Source organism: Myxocyprinus asiaticus, chromosome 32, assembly GCF_019703515.2.
Source record: "Myxocyprinus asiaticus isolate MX2 ecotype Aquarium Trade chromosome 32, UBuf_Myxa_2, whole genome shotgun sequence".
NCBI lineage: Eukaryota > Metazoa > Chordata > Actinopteri > Cypriniformes > Catostomidae > Myxocyprinus > Myxocyprinus asiaticus.
The window spans coordinates 2,416,126-2,435,966 of NC_059375.1; the positions used below are offsets into that span (position 1 = coordinate 2,416,126).

General features: G+C 40.3%; 1 protein-coding gene across 3 annotated transcripts in view; it reads left to right on the forward strand.

Annotated features, from left to right (window-relative positions):
• grid1b (glutamate receptor, ionotropic, delta 1b) overlaps positions 1-19,841 on the forward strand; it is a 763,190-nt gene that overhangs the window by 632,314 nt on the left and 111,035 nt on the right. For all 3 annotated transcript variants that reach the window (XM_051667789.1, XM_051667788.1, XM_051667790.1), the window contains exons 7-8: positions 9,502-9,663; positions 13,163-13,282. In XM_051667789.1, the coding sequence (XP_051523749.1) occupies positions 9,502-9,663; positions 13,163-13,282 (282 nt within the window). The remainder of the gene's footprint in view (positions 1-9,501; positions 9,664-13,162; positions 13,283-19,841) is intronic.

The following is a 19,841-nucleotide window of genomic DNA, read 5'->3' on the forward strand; positions in this document are numbered from 1 at the left end:
AGTAGTGTGAGAGTGTGGGGAGAGCGACTCGATTGCGTCATTCACAGTGAATTATGGGAGTGGGCAGAGGTCTTCTCTGATTGGTGCATCGTTCTCTTCAGCATCATGGGTAGTGTAGTTCTTCACCAGGAATTCAATTAAACACAATTTCAAAAACAAATGAAGATGAAACCTCTGGGGGTTTACCCATTCAATAATTCATGAAAATCAGGGTTAAATGTTCTTTGATGTTTAATCACCTTGACAAGCAAACCACTAGTGCACAACGGTGACAAACCTGTCAGCTTTCCTTTGCAAAACTACAGTGTCAACACAAACATCCATCTTTGTGTGTCTTTCCCTGTCACTCAAGAACCCCGCATTCACCGCAGTCGCCCAACGTTTGCTAAAATGCCTCAGTTGATGGTCAGTTGCAGTTAAATGTGACAAATGTCTTCCTGTAAGGTCCTGTCAGCTTAACTAGTGTGACCATCACTCACTGCTCAGGAAGTGGCTGTTGGTACAGTACGGACAGGTTTTATGTATTATACATCAAGTGGAGTGGTGACTGACACCTAGCAGCTGGTCACTGAGCAAATGTAATTTCTTCCATACTTGGATGGGAAATGGCCATGAAAGTTTGATATGAATCAGGTGTGTCAGGGAAAAGTGGGACTTCCTGATGCACAGTCAGCACACCAGCGGCCTGAAGTGAGTGTCAGTCACAATTACAACTCAAAACTTAAATAAAAGCTAATAAAGACTCTTAAATAGATTTTTTTTTTTTTATTATAGATTTTGTTTTTTAGATTTTTTTTTTTTTTTAAATTGTGTATTGTTTGTTATTATGTGTTATTGTTTTATAATGTGTCATTCCTTGAAACAGATGTCTTTTCCTTTCTGAAATGGTGATTTAATAAGTCAACTGATAAGATTTTTAAACATATTATTGAGAAAATTATATCTTTGTAAACAATTTTGAATATATGTTTTGATTTAACTACACCTTCAGAAAGGTAAACAGGTTGATATGGTCATGACTCAACAGAGTGCTTTTTAGAAAATTAATTTAATGCTAATTTATACAAATATACACTTTTCAATTGTTAATTTGTTTACTAGAATATCATGGCAACTGGGTTGACATTTAATACAATACTGAAGAACAAATAAGATAAAGTAATGAAAAACTAGACATACTTCCTGAAAGAATTTCATTTTGACAGAATTCTTTGATTTATGGTATAGTACATTATTTTTATATATTGATAACAATGATCCATGGCTTGGGGATATGACTTCAAAACTTTTAATAAGTACATTTTGTCAACCTAAACCTAATTCAATGAAGCTGTCAGCTGAGGACATGTGAGCCGTCTATTTCTCAAACTAGAGACTCTGATGTACTTATCCTCTTGTTTAGTTGTACATCTGGTCTTCCACATCTCTTTCTGTCCTTGTTAGAGCCAGTTGTCCTTTGTCTTTGAAGACTGTAGTGTACACCTTTGTATGAAATCTTCAGTTTTTTGGCAATTTCAAGCATTGTATTGCCTTCATTCCTCAAAACAATGACTGACTGACGGGTTTCTAGAGAAAGCTGTTTCTTTTTTGCCATTTTTGACCTAATATTGACCTTAAGACATGCCAGTCTGTTGCATACTGTGGTAACTCAAAAACAAACACAAAGACAATGTTAAGCTTCATTTAACAAACCAAATAGCTTTCAACTGTGTTTGATATAATGACAAGTGATTTTCTAGCACCAAATTAGCAATTTAGCATGATTACTCAAGGATAAGATGTTGTAGTGATGACTACTGGAAATGGGGCCTGTCTAGATTTGATCAAAAATGACTTTTTTTCAAATAGTGATGATGCTTTTTTTTTTTTTTTTTACATCAGTAATGTCCTGACTATACTTTGTGATCAGTTGAATGCCACTTTGGTGAATTAAAGTACCAATTTCCTTCTGAAACATCAAAACCTGTACATTATTCCAAACTTTTCGCCGCCAATGTATACTGATGTGCCAAAACACTATGAGCACCTACGTAATAAACTGTTGGTCCTTTGCGTGCCGCCAAAACAGTGCAGACCCACCGAGGTATGGGCTCTACAAGACCCCTGAAGGTGTCCTGTGGTATGTGGCACCAAGACATTAGCAGCAGATCCTTCAAGTCCTGTAAGTTGCGAGGTGGAGCAGCCATGGATTGGACCTGCTGATCCAGCACATCCCACAGATGCTCAATTGAGATCTGGGGAAGTTGGAGGCCAGGGCAACACATTGAACTCTTCATCATGTTCCTCAAACCATTCCTGAACAATGTGTGCAGTGTGGCAGGGTGCATTATCCTGCTGAAAGAGGCCACTGTCATCAGGGAATACCAATGCCATGAAGGGGTGTATCTGGTCTGCAACGATGTTTAGGGAGGTGGCACATGTCAAAGGGACATCCACATGAATGGCCGGACCCAGGGTTTCCCAGCAGAACATTACCCAGGGCATCACACTCCCTCCACCAGCTTGTCATCTTCCCACAGTGCTTCCTGGTGTCATCACTTCCCCAGGTAAATGGCACACACGTACACGGTTATCGACGTGATGTAAAAGAAAATGGGACTCATCGGACCAGGTGAACCTCTTCCACATGGGCACTCTGACCTGTCTGCGGCTACGCAGCCCCAAACGCATCAGGGTGTGATGCACTGTGTGTTGTGACACATTCCTCCCGAATCCATCATTAACATTTTTTGTGACTTGTGCCACAGTAGACCTTCTGTCGGTTTGGACCAGACGGGATAGCCGGGTGCCCAACACCCTGTCCCTGGTTTGTGGTTTGTCCCTCCTCAGACCACTGTCAGTAGGTACTCTCCACTGCTGAACGGGAGCACCCCACAAGCCCTGTCATTTCAGAGATGCTCTGACCCAGGCGTCTGGCCATAACAATTAGGCTCTTGTCAAAGTCACTCAGGTCTTTACTCCTGCCCATTTCTCCTGCATTCAACATGTTGACTATGAGAACTGATTGTTCACTTACCATCTATCTATCCAGACCTTGACATGTGGCCTTGTTAGGAGATGATCAACATTATTCGCTTCACCTGTGAGTGGTCATAATGTTTTGATTCATCGGTGTACATAAAGAGAGTAAAGACATAATTCTAGCTTGTATTTCTTTATATTTGTTTTTTACCAAAATATACATATTTGCTAATACAACAAGGAGACAAACAGTTCTGAGACAAATCAAAAACATCATCATTATAAAGCAAAAGAAGGAAAAAAATAACATTTGATTATAAAAGAAAGTTTTGAAGTGTTTTGAAACATTTTCTCTGAACAAAATTCTCTTTGATGACAATTTTGTGAAAGTGGGTTTCTCAAATGTTACACGAAAGGAAATATATTTTCTTAAAGGGCTCAAATAAACCCTGCCATCAAATAATTTTGGAATCACAAATCCTCAAATATAGCTACAAGCAGCAATTATTGGGGTGAAAAAAACAGATTTGTCAGTGGCAAATTAATTTCATTACTTAGTACTCTAGTTCCCTATCTGTCACTCACTCGACGTTGTGTCGATGTAGTGACACTAGGGGTCACTCTTGGGAGCCCCAAACACCTCTGACCTTTTTTTTAAAAAGGCCAATGAGAATTGGTGTGTGGAATTTGCATGCCACTCCCCCGGACATATGGGTATAAAAGGAGCTGGTATGCAACCACTCATTCAGATTTTCTCTTCGGAGCTGAGCGGTTCTATTCATTGAGCTGAATTCATCCGCCAAGTTCATTCACCTCTCTCTGCTGGATCTTACGGCGCATTTCAGCGGCTTCTCCCACTCTGCATCTGTGGTTTGCAGAGAACGCCCCTGGGCGCTTCAGCAGAACATTTAAAAGAGTATATTCTAATAAAGTATATTTTCTTTCTGAAAGAGCGGCACACACGGAACGTCTTTTTAAAGACACGTCTTTTTTAAGATGCCTTTCCGTTTGTGTGTTATTCCTGGTTGCAGTCGTTATCTCTCCGCTTCCGACGGCCATGATCGCTGTCTTACGTGTCTGGGCACTGCCCACGCAGAGACCCTGGACTCAGCGCGGCCACGGGGCTTGGATCCCCTAGACGTGGCACCTCGAGCTCCGCCCTGCTGCGAGGCCCCACCCGCCGGTACGTCTGATGTGATCATTCCCTTGGTCCCCCTCGCACGGAGTTTGGGCACGTGGCTCGTGCTTTACAACCCATTGCGATGGCTGGTCCGGACCATCCGACTCGGCTACGTAATTCAGTTCGCCAGGCGCCCGCCCAGGTTCAGCGGTGTCCGCTTCACCTACCTTGTGTGCGGAGATCGCTACCCTTCTGCACAAGGGCGCGATAGAGCCTGTCCCTCCAGCCGAGATGAAGAAAGGGTTCTACAACCCTTACTTCATCGTACCAAAGAAAGGCGGGACCTGCAGTTTGCCTGAAAAGGCCAGGTGTACCAGTACAAGGTCCTCCCCTTCTGCCTGTCCCTGTCCCCTCGCGTCTTCACGAAGGTCGCAGAGGCAGCCCTTGCCCCACTAAGGGAAGTGGGCATCCGCATCCTCAATTATCTCGACGACTGGCTGATCCTAGCTCACTCTCGAGAGTTACTGTGCGCACACGGGGACCGCGTGCTTCAGCACCTCAGCTGACTGGGGCTTTGGGTCAACTGGGAAAAGAGCAAGCTCTCCCCGGTTCAGAGCATCTCTTTTCTTGGATTGGAGTTGGACTCAGTCTCGATGACAGTGCGCCTCATGAACAAGCATGCAAAGTCGGTGCTGAACTGTCTGAAGGCGTTCAGATGGAGAACAGCGGTTCCACTGAAACATTTTAGAGGCTCCTGGGGCATATAGCATCCTCAGCAACGGCCACACCGCTCGGGTTGATGCGTATGAGACTGTTTCAGACTTTGGACTCGAGTCCCGAGATGGGCATGGTGCCACGGGACACATCGTGTGACCATCACACCAGTCTGTCGCCACCTCTTTAGCCCTTGGACCGACCTGGCATTTCTACGGGCAGGGGTTCCCCTAGAGCAGGTCTCCAGGTGCATCGTGGTTACAACAGATGCCTCCAAGACGGGCTGGGGTGCCGTATGCAACGGGCACACAGCAGCCAACTCCTGGTCTGGCCCATGGCTGCGTTAGCACATCAACTGCCTAGAGTTGTTGGCAGTACTGCTCGCCCTGCGGAAGTTTTGGCCATTGTTCCAGGGCAAGCACGTGTTGGTCCTGACGGACAACACAGCGATGGTAGCATACATCAACTGCCAAGGAGGTCTACGCTCCCAGTGCATGTCACAACTCGCCCGCCGTCTCCTCCTCTGGAGTCAGCAGCGCCTCAAGTCGCTACGAGCCACTCACATCCCGGGCAACCTCAACACCGCAGCGGACACGCTGTCACGTGAGGTTACCCTCAGGAGAGAGTGGAAACTCCACCCTCAGGTGGTCCAGCTGATTTGGAGTCTATTCGGTCAAGCACAGGTAGACCTGTTTGCTTCCCGGGAATCCTCCCACTGCCCGCTTTGGTTCGCCCTGACCGAGGCACCTCTTGGTATAGACGTGTTGGCACACAGCTGGCCCCCTGGACTACGCAAGTATGCGTTTCCCCCAGTGAACCTACTTGCACAGACCCTGTGCAAGGTCAGGGAGGACGGGGAGCAAGTTATCCTAGTAGAACCCTACTGGCCCACCCAGACATGGTTCTCGGATCTCACGCTCCTCGTGACAGCCCCCCCTCTGGCAGATTCCCCAGAGGATGGACCTTCTTTCTCAGGGACGGGGCACCACCTGGCACCTGCGACCAGACCTCTGGAATCTCCACATCTGGCCCTTGGATGGGACGCGGAGGACTTAAGTGGCCTACCGACCGCAGTGTTAGACACGATCACTCAGGCTAGGGCTCCCTCTGTGAGGTGCCTGTATGCCTTGAAGTGGCGTCTGTTTGCTAAGTGGTGTACTTCCCGATGCGAAGACCCCCAGAGATGTGCAGTCAGATTGGTGCTTTCCTTCCTGCAAGAGAGGTTGGAGGGGTGGCTTTCCCCCTCCACCTTGAAGGTGTATGTAGCTCATCACGATGCGTTAGATGGTAAGTACTTGAGGAAGCACGACTTGATCATCAGGTTCCTGAGAGGCGCTAGGAGGTTGAACCCCTCTAGACTGTGCCTCGTCCCCCCATGGGACCTCTCTGTAGTCCTTCAGGGTCTACAGGGAGCTCCCTTTGAGCCCTTGGAGTCAGCTGAGCTTAAGGCACTCTCTTTGAAGACTGCCCTCCTGACTGCACTCACTTCCATCAAGAGGGTAGGGGACCTGCAGGCATTCTCTGTCAGCGAATCGTGGCTGGATTTCGGTCCAGGTTACTCTCACATGATCCTGAGATCCCGACCGGGCTATGTGCCCAAGGTTCCCACGACCCCTTTTAGGGATCAGGTGGTGAACCTGCAAGCGCTGCCCTAGGAGGAGGCAGACCCAGCCTTGGCGTTGCTGTGTCCGGTGCAAGCTTTAAGCATCTATTTGGATCGCACGCAGAGCTTTAGAAGCTCCGAGCAGCTCTTTGTCTGCTTTGGTGGACAGCAGAAAGGAAGCACTGTATCCAAACAGAGGATCATCCACTGGGTCATTGACACCATCACAATGGCATATCAGGCTCAGGACGTGCCATCCCCTGCAAGGTTACAAGCCCACTCTACCAGGAGTGTGGCAGCCTCCTGGGCCCTGGCCAGTGGTGCCTCTTTGGCAGACATCTGCAGAGCAGCGGGCTGGGCAGCACCCAACACTTTTGCGAGGTTCTACAATCTCCGGGTTGAGCCGGTCTCGTCCTGTGTAGTGGCAGGCACGAGCATGTAAGTTCCGGGACAACTGGCCGGGTGTACCACTTGCGCATAGCGCCTTTCCCCTCCCTTGAGGGGAAAATGTGCGCTCTTGACTCCCAGTAGTGTTCACAGACTGTGATCCCTGGATGACTTTCCTCCTTAGCCCTGTGGCAGTTGAGTTTGCGGAGAAACTCGCTGCTGGCTCAGTAAGTGCGCTAATGAGGCCCTGTACTGAGGTAGGTGCTCTGCATGTGCTGGTTCCCCCGAAGGCAACCCCATGAGATATTATCCGCAAAATCGTTTCCCTGTCGGTAAACTGCATCTCCCTTGGGCAGGGACCCCTCTGCCGATGGTCGCCATGCTTTTTAGCAACTCCTCCCCCTTTGGGTAGGACCTACCATGGGACCTCTCCACATGACATACTTCCGACAAGGCTCGGTTAAGACCATGTGACATATTTCCACTCAAAATACATCCCCCTTTTTTGGGCGGGGTGTGGTCTCCGCGGTGTCTTCCCCTTGGGAGTGACACCCCCCCGACGTAGACACTTAGGGCTCCCAGTCAGTTAACAAATTCCACTCTTTTTGGGGAGAAAAAAGAAGGAAAAGAGGCCTCGGCTGGGCTAGCCTGTCCACCTATTCGTTGGGCAGTCAACTTGTTCCTGAAGGACTGTTTGACGCTCATAAAGAATGTTGGGGGAGGTTACGTGACGGCCTGGTGTGCTGGCTACGAGGCACACAGCAGTCTGCCCGTCACACACCGCCACTTCACGTAACACAGTTCAGTTAGTTGTGGCTTTTTCTATAGGGACCCCTATTTTCACTACTTTGACACAACATCGAGTGAGTGACAGATTGGGAATGGAGGTTACAAAAGTAACCATGACGATACTTTGCAGGTATTCTGCCCATCATTTAGATTTTTCCGAAAAACCTACTTTTTCAAAGTCCTCTTAGACCGTTGGTCAGATTTGCACAAAAAGTTGCATGTACCATCTAGAAACCCTCATGACAAAAAGTCATCAAAATAATTTTGATTTGTCAAATATTTCAGAAGATATAGCTTGATAAGTGAATTTGGGCCACAGTTAAAAATGCATTGGCTTGTGTCCTCTAAATGATTTGACAAATCAGGATACTTTTGTAACTTTTTTGTCATGAGGGTCTCTAGAGTTCTACCAAAGTTGGTGTCTCTGGACTTTTTTTTTTTTTTTTTTTTTTACTGCCCAGACACTTTTAGGGAAGAAGAAGAATATGTGGGAGAATATTACATGTCTTTTTTTAGGTTATAGAAATGTGTTGATCTCTAACCAAAATGTGATATGTGTTTGTTTCTGTTTCACCTATATTTTGAGAATGTCCCGACTGTCCCCACAATTCAAGCAGCTTAACAAACATAATGAATAATGATTTAAAGGGTTAGTTCACCCAAAAATGAAAATCCTCTCATGATGTACTTACCTTTAAGCCATCCCAGATGTGTTTGTCTTTCCTTCTTCAGATGAACCGAAGGGAAGAGTTTTCTAAGCACATTTCAGCTCTTTTTGACCATACAATGCAAGTAAACAGGTGCCATTAGACTGCTGGCTGTTTAAGGTCCAAAAGTCAGATTTAGGCAGCATAAAAGTAATCCACACGACTCCAGTCAATCAATGAATCTCTTCAGAAGCAAATCGATAGGTTTCTGTAAAAAAATAAATAGATAATTAAAACTTTATTAACTTTAAATCACTTCCTGCCACCAGTCGACGCATCAGTGACTCAAGCACAATGGCATGTTCACGCGAGAATTCGGAAGCGTGTGCTTTGTATACAACAGAGGAACGAATGTCACGCAAGAGTTAGGTAATTTCAAACTGAAATACAGCGCTGGCCAGAAGCAATGATTTAATGTTACAACTGTTTTAATTATTTATTTGTTTCTTACACAAACCTATCGATTTACTTCAGAAGACATTAATTGATCAACTGGAGTCATGTGGATTAATTTTATGATGCCTAAATATGACAGCCAGCAGTCTAATGGCACCTGTTTACTTGCATTGTATGGTCAAAAAGAGCTGAAATGTGCTTAGAAAAATCTTCACTTCAGTTCTGCTGAAGAAGGAAAGTCATAAACATCTGGGATAGGTTAAAGGTGAGTCAGTCATGAGAGAATTTTTAATTTTTGGGTGAACTAACCCTTTAATTAAAATCTAAAACTGCCAAAATTTTTCTATGAGGGCTAGGTTGAGGGGTAGGAGATAGAAAATTTTGTTAGGCTAATTAAATAAAAAAAATAAAAATAAAAATAAAATAAAAAAGAAAGAAAAACGAAACAATAGAAATCATTCTTTTTCAATGAGAGTTGGCAATTTAAGCTGACATAAGTAACAGCAACCCTTAGCGATGAAGTGGATAGTTAGCTACAGTCATTGAAATCATTCAATTGCCAGTGATGAAGGGTTTTTTTAATTCAACATATGAACAACTTTTCTTTCTTTCTTACTAAAGAGCCATAATGGTACACCAAATTAACCAAAAAGTGCCAAATGTTCTTTGGAGGTGTTATTCAGTACCACAGTGTGATGGTATTGCCATCTGATGCTCTCACTGTACCATGGTACACCCACAGTACTCTTTTGAAAGCTTCTAGAATAACTAGCAACTTGCTGTACCGCATTATAGTCTTATATTTTTGTATATTTTGATTTCAGGTGTCCAATCTCTACCTGTATGACAGCGTGCTCATGCTGGCCAACGCCTTCTACAGAAAACTAGAAGATAGGAAGTGGCACAGCATGGCCAGTCTCAACTGCATCAGGAAGTCAACGAAGCCCTGGAATGGAGGCTGGTCCATGCTGGAGACCATCCAAAAGGTACTATCCAAAATGTTGGAATAATCTCGATTACTCTCTGCAATCACATTACTCTTGAACACAAACACAGTGGTCAAGCTGAGGTCTCCGGAGGACCAGTGAAAGCTGGCGTGGGGGCCGATGCAGTTCATGTCCCACGGTGTGAGCTGATGTCTGTGTGATCTCTCAGAGGCAGCGGGTGGCCTTCTGTGTGTTCTTTAATTTCATGCTCTTTTAACATTATATGAGGCACAAAGAACAACACAGAGACTGTAATCGGCCCCAAGAGTTCTGGCCAAAGATAGATCTGTCTCTGAGACTTCAGCTGGCCCTTTACAGTCAGAGCTTTGGCTGGTGTAAAGTCACAGCTGTAAGTCTTTCATAAAAGCATGAATGCCATGCGGGCAGCTTTTCACTTTGAGCAACACATGACCACTCTTCCCTTTCATTTTTGTTCTTGCTGAGCAAAACCTATTTCTATTGGTCAGACCAATAGATTTTCACACCTTAATTTAAAATAAAGCTCAGTTTACACACATACAGTGGAATAATTGCAAAACAATGGTGTCATTTAAAAAAAAAATAAAAAATAAAAAATAAGATTCCAATAATTCAAAATAATATTGAATATGTTTACAAACTTATTTGTTATCCTCTCGTTGAAAGCCTGTGATTCAGGCTCTGTTTGCTCTATGTACCTGGTAAAAGTGTTAGTTCATTCCACTAGATGACAACAAGTACTAGAGAAAATAAATGTTACTCTGTTACCTTCCATCACAATATACAGATGTGAAATGCAGGTGGTGCTCTAACACAGCTGAGCACTCATCATGTGCTTGTCCATAGACATTCACTCTATTTTGTGTTCCCACACACCTTCCCCAGTGTTTTGTTGAATATTTCAGCCTAAATGGACTAGAAGCTTAATCTAGGTGCCGTTGGAAAACAAAACTTTGTTTGTAAGCTTTGCGATGATATACAGGCAATTCCACGAAAATGTCAACCATACCTTGGAAAAGTGGCGAATTCTATCTTATTTCAATTCATCATGCAGCCTTGATGGGTACTGTATTAAAACATGATATAATGTGTCTCAGATGTTAAAGTCTGCAGATTTCAAAGCATTTTGGATGGTTTTCCCTCATGATGTAGGTGCTGCTTTCACAACTGTCACATCTGTAATGAAGAGATGTCACGTCAGTAACGCCAGTCCCCATTTATGTGAAAATGACAATGAATAAAAAATAAATATTACATGTTCTTAGGAATGCCAACCCCTGTAAATTCTGTGGCTATTATTATTTCTGGATTGTGCATTTCAAGAAGTTCACAGAGTTCACAGAGTTTTTACACAGTGTGTGGTCTCACAAAGTCTTTCCCGATCTAAACTGGGAAAAACTTGTCTTTACTGAAACTTCTGATCTCTGGACTCTATCTGCAGGGGTCTATGATAATACATATAAACTGTTTGATATACTTGTATTGAGTACTTTATATATCAAGTTTAATTAAATATTTTCACTGCAAATGTCACATCCATAACACTGGAATTGCCCATATACAACTAACATAATGTGTTACCATTGATGTGTTTATCATGCTTTTTCTGTGGGACTTCATATTTTGTTCTGGACGTCTGAGATATAACAGGATTATTTACCCAAGAAAGCTCACAGACAAGTAGAAAATGGCTCATTTTGAAGAAAACAGCCTAAGGAAAATGCTGATAAGTGTTTTTGGCTATGTGAGGCTTACAGAAGCAGTTATCAGAGCAGATATGAGACGTTTGTCTTTGTTATCTTACAGAGATCATATTTCACTTCATGATTCTCTTGATAATCAACTGTGGTGTGGCAACAAAATACGCAAGGCAAGGCAATGGCAAATAATGTATTCATATTTTCACATACCACAGGGTGGCGCTCATTCGCGACGCAGAGGGTTTCAGGTAACACAATGCAAAATTAATGGAGTTCTGTAAAATATCTGATTCTGACCTTGAAAATAGTACAACACATGACTATTGTGTATCCAGACTATTTATTACATAGCCCAGGCACCACCCACAAGGGTTTAAAATTAAAATCAATTTGGTACAGCTCTCTTCTTTATTGGGCTATTGATCACAGTTTGGTAGACCACCTCTTTGATGAAGTTTCATTTATTAAATGAAGATTACATTAAAACTGAATTGGAAACTTTTTTCCAGGCTTTCACATTTATTTTTTGTACTTGTTAAATAAATGCCTTTTATGTGCAGATTTGACTCGTTTCAGCCTTGGCCCAGACACTATTAATCTATGACAATCTATTGTAAAAATACAAATTATTACATGTTTAAAACTACTGTATGATATTCTAAACAAATATTGAAACAAAATATTTTAATAAATTACAACTGCCCCACAGTTATATCGATACTTTCACCACATCAAAAGAAAATGTTGGTCCCACTTTAAATTGGGTGTCTTTAACTACTATGTACTAACATTAAAATGCCTACAAAACAATGTACTTATTGTGTAACTACATTACATGTTGTTCTGCAACATTCTCATAAGATTCACATTTGCTGCTACTGAGGTTGAGGTACGTGTAGGTTTAGGAGTAGAGTTAGGTTAAGGGTTAGTGGTAAGCTTAACAGTGTAACTACTGATGCAGTTAAATGGAGGCACTTTACATGTAATCAAATTGTATCAAATTGTATTTGTATCAGATTCTTAAGTGCATAGTAGTTAAAGACAACTAATATAAAGTGGGTCCAATTTGTTATATATTTATTTATTTAAAAAAATGTAAGTGAAGAACATGCTTGAGATGAAATATGATACAAGCGATGTTTGACGAAAACTAAGAAAAATCAAGGTAAATATTATGTTCGCCAAATTCTACAAAAAGTCTGAAAATATTAATTTATTGTTTTAATTTAAGATACATCAAATGCTAGCTATGAAATTAGACTCAGCAAGACAAATGAGTCAGACATTTTATTTCAAAAAGTTTAAAAATGTCATTTCCATCAGCATCATTTAAGCAGAGAATTCTGTTAAACACAATACAGAATCTGAGATGTGCTGGAAATGACACTGTGGTGGGTGATCTTGAGACACCAAGATGGAAAAATACTGATGCATGACCTCTGTGGGCTTCTGTATGTTCATTATTTTAGTTTAATTCTGTTCGGTGCAACAATGAACTTGAAGTCCCTGTACTATTCTAGGATGCTGCCCTTGTCTCACAAATGAAACAGTGCTACTTATGCACAAGACTTCTAACAGCTTCAGTTCCAGATGCATGACATATCTTCAGGTCAGCTAGCGGGAGCATTGCTCATGACACTAAATTAAACAGGAAAAAACGGAAAGATACAGCACAGAAAGGTGTACATATGATCACTTCAAGCCTAAAGTTTTGGTGCTGTAGTAAATTGAAAGTATAAAGGCTACAGCATATTACACATTGATCTTTGGCTTTATTTGATTTTTTATTGATTGAAAGATATATTGGTTTGTTCCCACAGGGCCGTATAACTGGTCTCACGGGAATTATGGACTTTATGGACAATGGATCAAATTCCCATGTTCAGTTTGAGATTTTGGGAACCAGCTTTAGCGAGACATTCGGAAAAGACATCAAACGCGTGAGTAAAATTGCATGGGCTTTCATTTCTAGGAGCTGGTGTAAAAGCTGTCTTTTGGCATGATTTTTTATTTAGGTAAAATGCAAGCTGAAATTGACTTCCCTACCATTCCTCTGTCATGAGTCACAGGGCAAGTAATGTGGTTTGTTGAAAGGTTTTCCTTAAGAACAACTTGACTGGATGTAAACTGTGTGATTGTGTACCCTGCCTGCCATTTTGACTGCTCACATCTGTGTCAGATGGCGAGAGGCACGAATAAACAGCAGTGAGGAGTTGTGCTGCGGCAGCCCTGACAGGCAGGGACAAACATGCTATAATGCAGCCTGCGTGGCATGCAGATATGACATTGCACTGCGTCAACAGTTCCCTCAGAGACCGCATGAGCCCGGCTCGCTCCCCGTATTGACATACTACACTACATACTGTCCAGCCAATGTTATGTCTACTTTTACATGGCTTATTTTGTGCATGCTTGGACTTTTTCTCCAGGTGTTGCTGTACTGAAAACTAAGAGTGAGTTTCTTTTTCGTAGAATAATGAATGAACCTGAGTCCTCTTGGCAAGAGTTAGCAAGGTGATTATTTATCATCAATCAGCTTCTGGTTAAAGCTGAAATGTCTATTTGCACACCCAATGGCAGATGGGGGGTGTGTTTAGGAAACCTATTTGGAAACGGTCATTATTTTTGCAGTTCTATTTAATGATGCTACTGATGCAAAAAAATGCATTTTGTTTGCATAATCTGAGGCTATAAATGTGCAGTAAAATCAGTGTTAATCTCATCAACAAAATTATTGATGAAAATGTTTGTTGACAAATGTTTTTTTGATTTTGCCGATGACAACAAAGACGAGATAAAACAGACGAATCATGACAATAACTAAACAATTTTAAATGAAACATACTATTGACAGAAATATCACGAGAAAAAAATAATAATAATACTACAATACTACAATAATACTACAAGATATTAACAATGCACAATGCAAAAATAAAAATAAAATAAAAATGAATAAAAATATTCATTTTTATTTTTAAAAGAAAGAAAAATCTAAAGAAATGATGTTAATAATCCAGTTATAGTATGTTGTGTATTTCCCAGCTGAACACCTGTACAAGTTCACTGTTCACTGTTCACGAGTCACTTCTAAAAGTCGCTCATACTTCGATACTAGTATTGTACTGTATGATATTATTTTCAGGAGCTCAGGTTTTGCATGTTGTTAAATTTGACATATTAAACATATTCATCTTCAATATGTTTAATACGTTTAAATATTTGTAAGTAGTTTATATTTTGATTAAAATTACTTTTTAACCAAAATAATTTTAACCAAACTTTTTACTTTTTGCCACTACTTTTTAAAGAGGCCCTATTATGCTTTTTGGGATTTCCCTTTCGTTTAGTGTGTAATATAGCTGTTTGTACATGTAAAAGGTCTGCAAAGTTACAAAGCACAAAGTCCACGCCAAAGGGAGTTATTCTCTCCCACAGACAACACTGCTCCTGAACTGTCTGAAACACCTGGTTTGCAGTCCAGCTGTTACTTCCATAACATAGCTACGTCACTGTGTAACACATCTGCATAATGCCCGCCTCGGGAATGTACTGCTCAGAAAGTCTCGGGAGCTGAAACTCGGTTATGGTAAGGGGTGTTACATTTCCGACACACGCTCTAAGCGGTTGACCAATCACAACAGACTGGGCCAGCTGACCAATCAAAGCAAACTGTGCTTTTCAAAAAGGGGGGCTTTAAAGAGACAGGAGGTAAATCAGGGCGTTTGAGCCAGAGGATGAACAGAGGGGAAAAGAAATGTACAGTATGAGAAAAATTATGTTTTTTGAATATTAAAGCATGTAAACCTATTCTAGTAGACCCCCAAAATAAAATCATGAACCTGTAAATGACCATAATATGGGCTCTTTAAAAAAAAGTTTATTTTGGTTGTACTCAAATTTGGTTAAAGTTTGGTCTGTTACAGTTTAAAACATGTTTTTGGAATTTTGCACATTATTGTCAATTAAAATGTTTTTTTTTTTTTTTTTTTTTTTTGTCAACTAAAAATGATATGCTAGTAAAAGTAACATTTACTAAAATGTATGAATATGTCAAAAGACAAAAATTTGGAAAATTAACACTGATTAAAACAAAAAATTAATTACAGAGAAAACGACTGAATGAATCGCTAAAAACTTCAGACTATCAGTGTATTCTGTCGAAAAGTACCACCCAATTAGACAAGCGGCCATCTGATTTACATGCACAGCAACCAACCACAATTCACTTGTTGCATTTTCTGATAAAATGTCCTATGTATCGTAATAGACAGATAGAATGATTTGTGGTGCTGTGGAATTAAATCTAAAACACTCTTAAAATGGAAAATATAGATAATAAATTAATTACCAACTTAAGCCTTCATCAGCAAGATGACAAAGGACAATGCATCTGTGTGCACTTCCGCAGTTAATTCAGGATGGACTTTAAAAGACATTTGAGTCATTAATCTTACAGTTCATACAAAATATTTTTGTTTACACATTGGCCCCTAACACTTACTTAGGTTTATTAATTTTTAGAGGTGTCCCGATACCGATACCAATACTGGTATCGGAATCGGGTCTGATACCGTGCTCATGTATTTGTACTCATACTCATAAAAAATCTCAGATACCAAAAACTGATACCATCTGACGTACGAATGTCATTACGTAAACATTCAGCCCACAAATTAAAATCACATTATGTCCTAGTGAGATTTAATGATATAAATATATAGTTTGCATGTGCAGCACGCTCCAAATGTGAGCACTTGTGAAAGTGTGGAGACAGTGTGGTGCCGACACCGGCTGCACGTACCTTTTAAAGCTCCATCTCGTACAGGGAAAACCATCTTGTGCATCAAGCACTGTGTTTGTAGCAAATGACAGTGAACAGAGCGCAAATTCACTTTGACGGAAATGTAATATTCACTGTTATACACTGTTATTCTACTACTACTATTAATAATAATAATAATAATAAATCAATAGTAACTGTATTATATTTAAGCAATATCTCATATCTGTGATGATCTGTTATGCAGCACTTTATTTGACAAAAATAACTCCAATGTATTTTAGATTGTGCTGTGAGGTTCTGAATAAAATCACTTCATTTGATAAAAATAATTAATATCATGTTGAATATTAATTGTTATGCTTTCATTTAATTAGGGTGACCATATAGTTTTCCAAAAAGAGGACATGGCGGGGGGGGGGGTCTGATTGGGGTGGGTTGGAATAACTTTAATACAGTGAAAAAGACTGTTAGCATAACATAAATATATATAAATAAATAAAAATGTACAACATTCTTTTGAATGTCCATGTACTAAAATAAAATATTTGATGCCATGAGTTTTACTATTACTATTATTTTGAATGGCCATGGAAAATGAAGCAATGTGATAACAATTTTACCTGGTCGCAAAAAGTAGTCCGTTAATTTACCTGATGAACTTTCACATTTTGCTGACCCTAATGAGAGCTAATATGTGCTTCTAAAGCACTTGCACCTTTATTAGCAACTGACACATAAGTGCCAGCTTTACATGTCATACATTCTGCTTCCAACAGATCTCGACCTGGATGAAAGCATGGGAATTTTTTGCGCAAATCTTCTGTAAATTTGCACTTTCGTTTGGGCATTGTTTCCACTCAGCTGTCATTTGCTGCTACTGTCAAGCAACTGTTTGATGCCGAACACAACAGCGCTTCGTGCGTTTGCGGAGAGATTGACAGGCAGGAATTTGGCCAATATTTGCTGCAAGCCTCTTATAATCAAGCAATTGGTGTGCGGGAAGGCGGGACATATAAAGAGGGGTTAAAGCATTAAGTATTAGACCAGATGCACATAATAATGCAACTAAAGCCGAATCTCGGACATTTTCGCAAATTTAGAAATCCTGGCCGGATGCTTTTTTAAGGTCCAAAAAAGAGGACATGTCTGGGAAAAAGAGGACGTATGGTCACCCTAATTTAATTAAAGTTTTATTGAATTTATTTCTTTAAACACTTTAAACAAATGTATTTCTTTTGATATGCAGTTCAGAAAAAAATTATCAGTACTCATACTCTGTCTCAAAAATATGGTATTGGACATCCCTACTAATTTTAAACTATGACTTGTACTACATTTAAATAACTAATATTGGCATTATATTCATGATGTTAGTCAGAGGGGAACTGGCACCCTCAGTAAGTCTGGTTTCTCCCAAGGTTATTTTTCTCCATTAATCAACATCTTATGGAGTTTTGTGTTACTTGCCACAGTCGCCTACGGCTTGATCACTGGGGTACTTTACAATTACTATTTACTTATTTATTTTATTATTTATTTTAAAGCTCAATTTACATTCATGTTTTTTTTTTTTATTTTATTTATTTTTTATTAAACTGTTCTGTTATATTTGAAGACATTACTATATTATAGGTTTTTCTGTTAAAGCATAATTTTCTGTAAAGCTGCTTTGAAATGATGTGTGTTGTGAAAAGCGCCATACAAATAAAAATGACGACTTCAAACTAATATTGAAACAAAATCTGGTAACATTTACAATAAGGTTCCATTTGTTAACATTAGTTAACAACATTAGTTAACATGAACTAACAATGAACAATAGTTTTATAGCATTTATTAATCTTAATGTTAATTCCAACATGTAGTAATCCATTTTTAAAATCAAAAGTTGTATATATTAACATTAGTTAATACATTATGACCTAACAATGAACAATTGTATTTTTATTAACTAGCATTACCTAAAGCCGGGCGTACATAGTGCGAGTTCTGACACTCGGGAAGTCGTGAGCCCCTGCACGTTACAAGTCAGTTTATCTGATAATCGTACAGATGCAGTGGTACATGACACAATGACCTGGCGAATTCCGAAGCAATCGCACAAAGTTTTGCGGTATTTATCATTAAAAGACATAAAGCCAGAGAAGGACATTCCTTTCATTCCTTTTAGCTTGCGATTTAGAAATATAAATGAAGACTGGCATGGCCAGGGGCTGCATTATCTGAAAACTCATCTGCCGATTAAAATATATATATATATAGATAGATAGATAGATAATTATTACAAATGCTGTTACAGTTAGACAGTGAGTTGCTGCTGCCAGTTACTTCATGATAATAAAGTGCACAAAATGAACAAGTTTAAAAAGAAAGTGCGCAAAATTCACGCACCGTTTCTAACGGTTATACTTGGATTTAAACTAAGTGCAAACATGACGTTTAGTGCAGAATTCAGAGTTATTTTAATGGAGTAGGCTACCTGTATTATTCAGCTTTAGATATAGGCTACGTCCTTCTCATCTGTGTCACACTGTCACTGCTTGCATGTTGAAAGCAGACGTGCTGAAGAAGTCTTGTCCATGTAAATGCGCTTTAAAGCCGCACATAGCAAAGTTTAAAAATCTTGTTTTAGCGCTGCGGTTGATTGGCAGGTAGAACTTTCATCCTTGGTTTCACCAGACTTGCACTTGGGGAGTTGAAAAATATCTCTCACATATCCACTATCATGTATATACAATTATAACAGATGCTATAGCCCCCTAAATGTCGCCCTTTGACGAATGCAAGTATGATGAATAAAAACAGACCATGGCGTAAATTTGACAACTTTTTTCCGTCAGAGTGAAGATTGTTTTCTAGGGCAACCCTTATGGAAAATGATTTGTTTGAGGAGCAGAGAACAGCCTTTCTGTAGAATCCTTTTCAGTGATGTGGTTGTGAATAATGTGGGAAAAACACAGTTTTATACCAAATGGGTTAAAGCTTCATGATCATGTGAGTTGTAACACCTTCTGATTGGTTAACTTCAGGTAGATCTCCAAATTGGCTCGTTCAACCGCACACACCTCACGAATTCAAGCCGACAGCGGCCGAATTTTTTAGATAGTTTTAAAAAATATCGGGAGGTTGTGAGCTGCTCGTAAGCCGCTCGGCTCCGCTCATAATTCCTCTCACACGATAGGAGGCGCGACCACAGGAGCACCAACGACTTCCACGCGATCTCTCCCAGCTGGAAAAAATCGGTCGGGAGCTCGCACGACTGCCAAAAAATCTTGTTTTTGTGTGCGCCCGCCTTAAGATTAATAAATACTGTAAAAAATGTGTTGTTCATTGTTATTTCATGATACAAAATGCATTAACTAATGTTAACGAATGGAACTTTATTGTAAAGTGTTACCCAAAATCTGAAATCTAAAAATGAAACCTTAATCTGAAATTCAAATTAAACTAAAACTAGTCATTTTCCAAAAATACAATTAAAATGAAAACTATGTATGGACTATTACATCTAACTAAAACTAAACTGAAATAGAAAATCAACATATGAAATAAAAAATAAAAAAAAATAATTAGTGACATTTTCAAAACTATAAAATCCCTGCTTCATAGCTTGATTAGCTTAGCTTTGTTTTTGTAGCCATAGACTGTTTGAGTCCATCCGTTTTCAAAGAAATAGTAAAACAGTTTGCTGTTAATGAAGATTTAATCACCCA